At 32.3% G+C, this 12,220-nt stretch overlaps 1 protein-coding gene across 11 annotated transcripts in view; it reads left to right on the top strand.

The window, feature by feature from the left end:
- Positions 1-5,577, top strand: part of Atg4c (autophagy related 4C cysteine peptidase) — a 96,927-nt gene extending 91,350 nt beyond the window's left edge. For 5 of the 11 annotated variants that reach the window (XM_047529099.1, XM_047529070.1, XM_047529079.1 and 2 more), the window contains one exon: positions 4,364-5,577. In XM_047529099.1, coding sequence (XP_047385055.1) covers positions 4,364-4,531 — 168 coding nt within the window. In that variant the 3' untranslated portion in view covers positions 4,532-5,577. The remainder of the gene's footprint in view (positions 1-4,363) is intronic. The other 6 variants (XM_047529060.1, XM_047529030.1, XM_047529040.1 and 3 more) reach the window with 2 other exon arrangements.
- The last annotated feature ends 6,643 nt before the right edge of the window (positions 5,578-12,220 follow it).

Genomic DNA, 12,220 nt, shown 5'->3' with positions numbered 1-12,220 from the left:
TCATTTTGACTATCTTTCATTTGCACAGTATGGGCTGACTTTAGAACCTAACCCTAACATAGGCTGTAGTTCCAGTATAGCGTGCATAGCCCATATGGGTATAGATTGTTCTGTACTTGGTATAATTTTACATGTGTGGTGGCCCAGTCTAATGAACAAGGTTTTAGCTTAGGGAGAAGTCATCTGGTTCTACTTCTTTACTTTCCAACTAGTAACTTTATGGTGGAATGAACTTCCATCCTCCAGCTTTTTCCTTTGTAAATTCTGAAACCTCTTAAATCAGTACATAGGAAAAGTGCAATAAAGTATTTGAACTCCTGAAAGAAGGCTATGATTTGCTTTTTGGATAATAAAGCAACTTTAGTACACTTTTAATTATGTTATTAAAATAGATCAATTTAAACTGGTCAGCCACTGAAAATTCCTTTTGAAAAGCAGGTATGAGGTAGTAAATTCAGTTATCTTCAATTAAAAAAAATTTTTTTTACTGTGTTATTGGGTACATATTAAAAGGTTTGGAAACAAAAAGTATAAAAAAGAACCTCTGATTCTTTCATTTAGAGACAACTAATAATATTTTGTTATATTTCCTTCTGGTCTTTTCAAAAATATATATTAATATAATTGAGATTAAATGTTATATACAGCTTTATATCCTATTTTTCTTTTAGGACTATATAAAAACATTTCCCTAAGTTATTAAATAATTTGTGATCTTTTATTTTGTATGATATCACAGTGATATTCCTTGCCCCGTAGGTAACCTAATTTGGAATTTTTTCATGGAAATTTTATATTACCCATTGTTGAAAGACTTAGATTTTGGGTCTGGATTGCAGCTCAGAGGTAGAGTGCTTACCTGGCATGTGTGGGACCCTCGGTTTGATTGCCAGCACTGCCAAAAAGAAAAAAAGACTTAGATTTTGACAATGTAGCCATTGTTGTCATATAAAAAAGAATTACAAACTTAGCTTTTTTTTTTTGTTTGTTTTCAGTATCAAATTTTCAAATCAGTGGTTATTTTAAAAAGAAAAGTCTGTAAAACATTCTTAGTATGGTACTCAGAGATTTGAACAGTATTTGAAAGTCATGTTGATGAGTCATTGAATTCTCATACCCCAATAATTCATTATCAATTTCTCTCTCTTTGTTATTGCTGCTGTTGTTACATCATCTTTAATGACTATACATAGTCATTTGAATCCTTTGGTTCTGAATTTTCCCATTTAGAAAATGAGACTGAACTAAATAATTTCTTAAAATTCTCCTTTGGCATTTCCACTTTTATTTGTTTTAAATTATATTTTCCTTGTCATATCCTGTTTATGAGCTGATAGGTGATCATTTGCCATAATCTTCTATCCAACTATATTAATATATTTTTTATAGACTTTCTATTTTAGAGTTTTAGGTTCACAGCAAAATTGAGTAGAAGGTACAGGGACTTTCTTTATATTTCTTCCCCTACTATCAGTATCCCACAATTCAGATGTATATTTGTTATAATTGATGAATTCAGATTGATACATCATTATCCCCCAAAGTTCATAGTACACATTGGGCTTCACTTTATGTGTTGGTATTCAGTGGGTTTTGAGAAATATATAGTCAATGTAGTATCATACAGAACAGTTTCACTGCCATAAAAATTCTCTCAGCTCTGCTTGTTCATCTTTCCCGTCCCCTGGCCACTAGTATTTTTTACTGTCTCCATAGTTTTGCCTTTTCCTGAATGTCATATGTTGGGATCATACAATATTTAGCCTTTTTGGATTTTTTTCCCATTTTATAATATGCATTCAAAGTTTCTACATGTCTTTTGATGTCTAATTTTTTGTAAGCATCGAATAATGTTTCATTGTCTAGATTTACTGTAGTTTGGTATCCCCTAACCTACTAAATGACCTAAATGATATCTTGGTTACATCAAAGTTTGGGAGATCATGAGTAAAGGTACTATAAATATGTTTACAGGTTTTTATGTGGACATAATTTTTAACTAATTTGGATAAGGCTTTAATATATTTTTCATTTAATAGTCTTTAAAAATATTTTAAATAAACAAAAATTGGAAAATGACAAATTTTAAAGATTGAGTAAGTATTATGCATAAGGAAGTCTTATATTGCAAGAGGGTTTGCAAAAAGTAGGTACATTTTATAATGAAAGGGTAAAAGTTTCCTTTCTGTCATTTTTTCTGAGCTGATTTGAATCTTGTATTGATGAGCAGAGTAGTCCATTACCACTAAACCCAAATGACTTCTCTCTTGATCTTGAAAGAAAGGATAAGGAAGTGATAATGTTAGCTCTGCTGTGTTGATCTAAAATGATATGTGGATACTTGTCTTTTTAGATACTGCACTTTTACAAATGACATTAAATGAATGTATGAATGTAAAATGACAGTTTTGGAATATGTTCAGCTGTTGGCTGGTGGTGAAAGATGATTTATCTGATGCTAGCCCTTATTTTTCATTTTTCACATTTTGCCCTTCTCCCTTTTTTGGTAGGATGTAAATAAAATAGAGTAATGTATAAATTAGCAGCATGATATGAATTTTAAGATGTGATATTCATTACCTCTAGTATTTTTAGTACTTGATTTTATTAAATGGTTCATTTCTGTGCAACTAAAAATATATTTAATGTCTCACTGGACTATTTTTAATTTAACATTGAATCTGTGTGCTAGGCCTACCTATTTATTTTATCCATGTTTCAAGAGAATCTATAAAGGTAATATATAAGAATTTGATGATTCTTCAGTTGAATATTGATATTTGGAAGAATTTAGTTTTGTCCCTGAAATTACCATTTTAAGACAAATTATATTTGACTGATCATGATTAATGATCATATAAATGCTGTTGATATTTTTCAGCATTGTCTATAACTCATGTAAACTTTTCAGAATCTTTTCCTAAGGGTCCTCATTGCCAGCAGGAAAGTTTGTTTGTCAAAACATTTTCAAAATTTTTAATTCATTTTTTATGAAAATTGTTTGAATTCTTAAAAAGAACTTAAGAGAAAAATTTTAAATTATTTAGAGTACTTTTGAATGCCAAATCTACAGGCTACAAAGGTTGTGGGTGCCTTCATAAAATTCTAGGTGTTACTTTTTTTGTATGTAATGCATCTTTAAACTGTGGATCATTGCTATGTATGAGAACACTACTATTCTTATTGATTATATTATTGCAGAAATGTTTCATTCAAAATATTTTTTAAACAGAGGAATCTTTTAAAAGACTTAAACATAACTTTATATTGTTGCTTTTGTTCTTTAATGATTCTCTGAAGAAGGGAAATTGGATGTCTTGCCATTTTATAGATGATAGAGTAATTTGTTCAAGGTCACATTGAGGTAAATTGCAGAACTGAGATTAGAATGGACCTTCTAATTTCATTTAATGCTTCTTTTATTTGTGTTTGGGTAACAACAGTCTTTTGCCATATTTTACCATAAGTTAGTAATACCATTTTGGTGTATTGCTACCACCAAAAGAAGAAAAATCACAACTCTTATGACTAAAAAATTTGCTTGGGGAGGGGGCCCATAAAGGGGAAGTGAATATATAACCTTTTTATTTTTTAAAGGTGACTAGAAATATTGCTTTTATTGTGTAAAGTGTGTAAAGTGTCTGAATTGATGGAATCCTCTCTTAATTAAAAATGATAAGGGCTGGGGAGATAGCTCAGTGGTGTAGAGTGCTTGCCTTGCAAGCACAAGGCCCTGGGTTTGATCCCCACCACTGCAAAAAAAAAAAAAAAAAAAAAAAAAAAAAAAGATAGTCAGTAGTTCCTGTTATCTTCTATAGCACATTTCCCCCCTCCCTTCCCTTCATTCCCCTTTATCTAACTAATCCACTAAACTTCTATTCTCCCCCACCTTGTGTATGTTCACATCCACATATCAGAGAGAACATTCTTCTATCTTTGGATTTTGGGGATTGGCTTATGTCTTAGCATGATAGTCTCCAAATCCATGGCAAAAGTCATAAAGTCATTCTTTTTTATGGCTGAGTAATATTCCATTGTGTACTTTTCTTCATCCATTCATCTGTTGAAAGGCACGTAGGTTGGTTTCATAGCTTAGCTTTTGTGAATTGAACTGTTATAAACATTGATGTGGCTGTGTATGTAACTATTTTTAATGGAGAAGCGTGTATTTACCTATAAATAAACTATATAGTGCTAATTCAACTTTACTCTTTTAGCCCAAACAATGAAAATTATAGCACTGGATTAATGTAAACCAAAGAAGGTAACTAGAGAAGTTCAGGGCTAAAACACTATTTTTGTCATATGTCCCTAGAGTGTCCTATTACATTCAGTGAGGGATTCTCTGTCCTTTCTCTTACAGATGCTGAAAATTTCTTCTAAGGAGAAATATCCCTTATTTACTTTTGTAAAAGGTCATTCCAGAGACTATGACATTACGTCTGCTACAACCAATGAAGAAGATCTTTTCTCAGAGGATGAGAAGAAAAGATTAAAAAGATTCAGCACAGAAGAGTTTGTCCTCCTATAAGGATGAGCACATTTGTGCCCTTTGAGAAGAACTCTGAAAGGGGAAAATGAAAAGGAACAAGTTCATTTGAAAGTTTTGTTTTCACAGATATCTTAATTTTATATGTTCTTTTAAAAAGAAACATTTGAAAATATATAAATTTAAAGATATTTTTCTGAATGAGAAATGATTTAATGAATATTGCTTTCTAATAAATATTAAGCAATTCTGGTTGCATTCCTATTTCTGAAAGATCTCTAATGAAACACTACTTTCACTGTAAGCCTTTTATTCTTCAGTCTTCCATCTGAGCCCATTGTTCTCCTGGAGGTTCTGTGACATAGACCCCCTCACAGACTGGATACACTAGATAGCTTCAAAAGCCTCAGTTTGTATTAATAACCAGAAGACCAGAGAATGAATCTTTAGTGCTGCCTAAGCCTCCTGCTATTAATGTAACCAGAGGCTACTTTGGAATATATTAATAATTAGATAGTATTTGCTAACTGTGTTGTACATATAATTGTATAATAAGCAGAAGTTTGAGTTAAGGTAAGCAAAATTTTATAATGATTACTTGTTTATGCTTGCTTTTGAGTCTTTTATGAAGAGTAAGTATAAACTTGGTTTTTCCCATGAATTTAAAGGTTATGTTATTAATGGTAACTGCATCCATTCAAATCAGATAAAGGAAATTATAAAATAGCAATAGTGTTTGCTTCCTATCTCAAGAAAGAAATTTTATGAGAATTCAACTTAATATGCAGTTTTTAAATCTAAAGATAAGTACCAAAAAGACATCAGTAGATCTTCTGATTTTGCTATTTGTGTACAGCAGTATATTAGTGTTTAGAAGCCAAGACCATTTTCAAGGTAAATCTGCCTTAAGTGCATTATATGTTGCTTAGAGGTAAATTTGTGATATAAACTAAGACTTATTATTGAGCCAGGATTCTAAACTAAATAATAAAGATAAGAGAACATAAAATGCCTTTGTTTTGGTTTTAATGTTGGGATCATTTTAATCCTTTCATTTGAAAAATCATTATCTCGTGTGAATTTTATTTATTTATAATGACGGCAAATAATATTGTTGTTCTGAAAGCAAAATATTAACTTATTTTATAGAGCTTCTGTATTTCAATGTGGAAAGGTAACTTATTATAAAGATGTAAAATTTTGCATCATCTAAAGCCACTGATCTGTTCTATCAGAAGAGTCTATTCGTTTGGAGTTGCATGTAAAGTTGAAACAGGATGGGCACATTGCTTTTCTATGCCTGAGGGGAGAAATCAGGTTTGACATTTTCCAGGGAGAATAGTTTATTGAATTGAAATAAATAGTCTAAAAGCTAAAATTTTTCTTTGCCCTGGATGAAATCTGAACAAATTACGTCCAGTTCTAACTTTCCTAGAATGTCAAAGCAGTATAGGAACAGAGCCGATGGTGCAGACTTTATATGCTGCAGTCCTCTCATCCTAGCTGTTGCAATTTACTGTTCCCATACAGCTGCAGTTTTCATAGGGTTCCACAATAAACACATCAAATGAGAGCACTCATGCCTTCAAATGGATCAGAACTGATTGTAAGTGTTCTCTTATAAGAACAGTACAAAAGCTTAGATTTACAGGGTAGCCTTGCCATTTTCCCAGCTTATTTAGGGATTCTACGTATTTGTAAGTAGAATTTTAGAATAAGACAAATGACCTGGACAAAAATAAGGTGAGAGGAGGCAAAAACTTCCTTTATGTTGAATTGTATTGAAAAGGCTGAACTCAGAATATTGAACAAACAAATCTTACAATATAGTCATCCACATGACTGGAGTAAATGTTTAGAATCAAATTATTAACATAATCATATGCATATAAAAACTGTTCAATAATACGTATGAATGTATGAATGAAAGAAAATTGACAGAGGCTGATGAGTTTATCTTGCTTGCTTACTGATTTGACTTCATCTGAGCCAGCCAGAGGTTAGGCTTATCTTCTTGGCAAGGCAACAACAAAACTATCATTAGGTTTAAAATAGAGGTACTGTCTATCCTGGTTTCAGACTTTGTTTTGAACACAGATTTCATTTCAAGTTCAGAGAGCCAGTAGGTTCAGTCAGTAAAGTTTATGGACCATCTCTTTCAGCCTGGAATAAAGGAACATTGAAAAGGATAAGAATCTAAGAAGGGTGTTCTGTTAGAATTGTGTGGGGATCCTCCATTTGGACATCAATATTAAGATTCTAGATTTTACCATTAACATTTCAGAAATGAATTTTTAAGATTCTTGATATGACTTTTTGATGGCAAAGGCTTCTTTTGTGTCTTCTCCATTAGATTGACACTCTGAATCCCTTTTTGTCAATTTATTAACCACCACCGGGCAATTTTGAAAGTCATCATTTGTTGAATGAGTGAATGAAAAGATCCTTTGTGGAATAAGTATATCCAAAAAAAATTTCCCTGAGGTATTCATTTTCTGCTTTTACCTTAAGTGAACCCCATTAAATATGTTTTAGTGAGAAGAAAACTTTATAAGATTAAAAATTTAGATCACTTTTCTGTTACCTTAGTATTAACATTGTTCAATGGCAAATATCTAAAAGAAGATATGTTAATTCCAACTTGGGTTTAGAGGAATTAAAGAAAAAGATCAGCAAAAATGACATCTATATAATCTATGCAATCTCAGGTCTGAATTGTCTCTCATGATCTCTTTTTTAGAAGAAATCTCTAGTTACCTTTTATTATTCTATGTCAGAAAGCACTTCACTTCTGGTCGAATCACACTAACCCAGATGTTTCCTAATTTTCTTCTACTAGAAAGAAATTTCATTTTCATAGTTGACCACAGATTACCTTCAATAGCTTGCATCTGACATCTTAAGTATTTTTTACTATATATTCAAGTACAAGTATTTAAAAAAAAAGTGATTTTTCTGAAACAGGAAATAAGGAAGGGTGAAATAATGAAAAACTATTTGTAAATATTAAATCACTATATGAATTGTTATTGGAGTACATACACCTATTTATTTACTTATTTCAGGAACAAACCAAGAATTTAAAATACTTGTGAAATAGAATCAAGATCTACCAGATGTATGATAAGGGCAATTTCTTGGAAAGAAAAGGGATTATTATTTTCTACAAAAAGAAGAGCAAATGGTTTCAAAGAAATTAGGAGAATAATGTCTATCAGGTGATATTTTTTGTAGCCTCAGTGTTGTCAGTCAACCACAGTTCAATAGTACTGTTCACTGAGTAGTCTGAGGTACTGAATTGAAAAGGTAAAACATCAGACCAGGAGAAATTGGAAAGGTTCTATCGATTCTAAAATATAAATTTTATGTCATTTTATAGTTTGAATCTTAAGTCAGCTTAAAAATCTTAAGCATTTTTGTGTGGCTTTCATGGTTATTTAAAGACTTTCTCCTTGCCTATAAACTTTGAAAAATATTGTATTTAGAGTTGGTATTGCAGACACATTTTGAGTTAGCATTTCCCTCTCTTTCTTTTTTACAGTCTTCCTTGACATTATTGGTGGCAAGCAATGGCCCAAAACATTCACAACTACAGTTATAAAATTCCACTTACTCTCTCACGATGATAAGAAAAATATGTTAAATGTGGAGAATACATGTTTATTATTAGGCAGAAAAATTACTTTTTTACTGTGTTACCCTCTAACCAATTTCTCCAGAAATTCAGAAACTCAGTCATCCAAGAGTGCGTCATAAAAAAAAAAAAGTATTCTATGGAGAAGTATCTTTTGTTTAAATTATTAAGAATAAATTATAAATATAACATCTATATTATATACTAAGATAATATAAATTAATAAAAAAATTTTCCTGCTTATAAAACTTATAAAAGTTGTTTTATAAGCAGGAAAAATAAACAGACATTGGAAATCCAGTAGATGTCTGAGAACAAAAGGATGAGGGGATTATTGACAGCACATTTTGAGTGTCTAGGCAAATACACCATAGTAAATGACACAGATAAAAGTGTATACATTTAAAAGGCTTGTGGGCTGGGCTGGTTTAAACCTGAATGTAGGCACAGGAAGGTTGTAAATACTGACTGATAACAGAGGGACATGGGGCTGCCATGCTGCACAGCTCCAGGAGGCACTGTTGTCAGTATATGTTGTGTGAGTGGCGCTCCCTGGAGTTGTGCCATGTGGCATCTCTGCTGCTAGTATTTATGTACTGCTTTCTTTTTACTCAGCACTGTTCTGATCTGTTTGCTTGTATTAAAATATAGCAAATGAATTAAAGATTGGGAGACTAGATCTGGGATTAATAGGGCAATTAATATGAGTCCGGGGATTTGGATGATCAATAGTGGTTCAGATCAGGAGAGTCCGTTGTCAAAAGTCTAATTACAATAGAGGTTTTTTAGGGCTGGGGATGTGCTCAGTGGTACAGCACTTGCTTAGTATGCATGAGGCCCTGGGCTCAATCCCCAGCACTGCAAAAGGGGGGAAAAATAAGTTTTTAATGGAGAGATACATATGTATATTTTATATGTTTAAATTATTTCCTAAGTATTTTTAATAGATATCATAGAAAAAATTCTGTTCATACTTTTATCACTTCACTTCAACATTAATTTTTTTTTATTGTAAACAAATGGAATACATGTTGTTTCTCTGTTTGTACATGGAGTAAAGACATACCATTTGTGAAATCATAAATTTACATAGGGTAATGTTTGATTCATTCTGTTATTTTTTCCCTTCCCCCCACCCCTCCTACCCAACATTAATTTTTCTAGTTCTATTTTAGGTTCATGTTATTCTTTAAGCATGTTTAATGGGTTGAATTTGGATGCCTGTTTAATTTAACCATATTCTATTTGATGAAAAGGTCTACCTTTCAGTCTTTCATATTTTGATTTATACACTAACATTGTTTTGTGGCTCTGACTTACACAGTGCCTTTTCCTATGACTTGTGACTGGTTTCTAGACCTGATTCACTGTTCTTTTCTGGTTTTATGACTGCCAGCCCAGAGGTAGATAAAGAACCTCTTTATTTTTATATGTAATTTGTTCTTATAAACATTTGAAACAGTGCAATGTAAGGGAACTGAATGGTGGATGTTTTTAAGCATTGTTTTAGGGAAGGTTTGTCCCAGGGAGTTTAAAATATAAAAATATTAAAAAGTGTTAAATTATTTTAATCAAAGTGGCTTTGACAGATCTTGATGTTACAGTTCCAGCATTTCACACATGTTTTTTATTTTTGTTCTTTAATAGTAGAACATATAGTTGACTGACTTTAAGTTGACTTCTAGTAGGATATATAGTCACCCAAGCATTTTTACTGAGGCTAATGATTATTTTTATATGAGTGTTAATTGGGTTAAACTTATGACCTACATTTCTTACCACTAGTTTTATCACTTATATTTTTCTGTTTTCCCAGCATTTGTCCAAAATAAGTGCTAATGTCAAATCCAGTAATTGTATAACCTGTTATTTGTGGTGATTTAGGGATGTTAGATTACTTATGTTGAATGTCTACGTGAGTCCAAGGTAAGTCTTTTCATTATTTCCATCCATGTTGTTCAGCTTTATATTACTATAACAAAAATAGTTGAGGGCTGGGGATATAGCTCAGTTGGTAGAGTGCTTGCCTCACAAGCACAAGGCCCTGGGTTCAAATCCCCAGCACTGCAAAAAAAAAAAGAAGAAAATAGCTGAAACAATAAGCTTAAAAGGAAGAAAGTTTTATTTTGGCTCACCCTTTTGAAGGTTTCAATCCATGGTCAGTTGACCCCATTGCTTTTGGTCCTGTGGCAAGGCAGTAAGTACATCATGGCAGGAGAGACTGGTGGAAGACACAGTAAGAGGAGAGACCCGAGTCCCAGTATTCCCTTCAGGGGTTCACTCTTAGTGACCTAACTTTCTAACACCAGGTCTTACCTCCTTAAGGTTGCACCACCTCCCAAAAGTGCCATGTGCCGGGGACCAAGCCTTTAACATGAGCCTATGGGAGACACTTATCCAAAACAGCACCCCCCAGCCCCCAGTGAATGCGAAGTGGTATTCATGGTTTTCTTTTTAAAAATAATAACCTTATCAAAATACAATTCACATATTAAACAGTTCACCCTTTCTAGTGTACGATTCAGTGGTTTTTAGTGTAGTCAAAGAGTTGTGCAATGATCATCATTATGAAATTCCAAAATATTCTCATTAGCCTAAAAAGAAACTGTCACTCTGTATTCTCTACCCCTCTATTTCCCACTCCCAGCCTTGGTAATCACTAATCTTTTCTCATGGATTTGTTTATTCTGGATGTTTTGTCTAATTGAAAATATGCAATGTAAGGACTTTTGTATCTGACCCCATTCACTTAGCAGAATTTTTTCAAGGTTCATCCATGTTATAGCATGAATCAGCATTTTATCCTTATAACTGAATGATATTTCATTAGATATGCCATATTTTCTTTATTCATCAGTTGATGGATATTTGGGTTGTTTCCACTTTTTTGCTATTTTGAATATTGCTGCTATGACATTCGTGTATGTGGTTTTATGTGGGCATATATTTTTATTTCTTCTGGGCGTATACCTAAGTGTTGGAATTGCTAGTCATGTAGTAAACTATGATTAATTATATTTTTAAATGTTTTTTTAGTTGTCGATGGAAATTTATTTATTTATTTATTTGTTTATTTATTTATTGTGCTGAGAATCGAACCCAGTGCCTCACAACATGTCAGGCAAGCACTCTACCACTGAGCCACAACCACAGCCTCACTAATTATATGAAGAAGTACCAAACTGTTTTCCAAAGTGCCTATATATTTTACAATCCTTCCAGCAAAGGTTCCAGTGTTTCCATGTCTTTATAAACCCTCGCTATTGTATTATTGTCTACCTTTTTATTTTAGCCATAAAACAGTATATGTGAAGTGATATCTTATTGTGGTTTTGATTTTCATTTTCCTAGTCACTAATGATGCTAACCATCTTTCCATGTGTTTGTTGGCCATTATTATATCCTCTTGGAATTAATGTGTATTCAAATTCTTGACTCATTTTTAAATTGGGTCATTTGTCTTTATATTATTGAGTTATAAGAGTTCTTTGCATATTCTGGATGCAAGTCATTTATCAATTGTATGATTTACATTTTCTCTCTTTCTGTGGGTTGTCTAACTTTCATGATATTATCCTTTGAAACAAAAACAATTTAATTTTGATAAAGTCCAATTTTTCTATTTCCTAATTTTTTTCTTTAGTCGTACTTTCGGTGGTGTACTTAATCCAAATTTATAAAGATTTATACCTAAACTTCCTTCAAAGACTTTTATAGTTTTAGCTTTTACATTTAGGTCTTTTCATCTTGAGTTGATTTTTGTGTATGGTGTGATAAATATATTCATATTTATCCTTTTACATGCAGATATCCAGTTGTGTGAGCACCATTTGTTGAAAAGACTGACCTTTCCACCATTGAATTGTGTTGGTATTGAAAATCAACTGGCCATAAGTATAAGAAGTGATTTCTGGACTTTTTTGTTGTTGTTGTTGTTGCTGGGGATTGAACCCAGGGTCTTAAGCATCCTAAGCACACACTCAACTACTGAGTTACACCTCCAGCCCCTGTATCTCAATTTTTTTCTATTTATATATCTTTATGCCAGTACCATACTGTCTTGATCTACTATAACTTTGTAGTTAATTTTGAAATTG

Source organism: Sciurus carolinensis, chromosome 1, assembly GCF_902686445.1.
Source record: "Sciurus carolinensis chromosome 1, mSciCar1.2, whole genome shotgun sequence".
Taxonomy (NCBI): Eukaryota; Metazoa; Chordata; class Mammalia; order Rodentia; family Sciuridae; genus Sciurus; species Sciurus carolinensis.
This window is presented reverse-complemented; position numbering and strand designations above follow the sequence as displayed.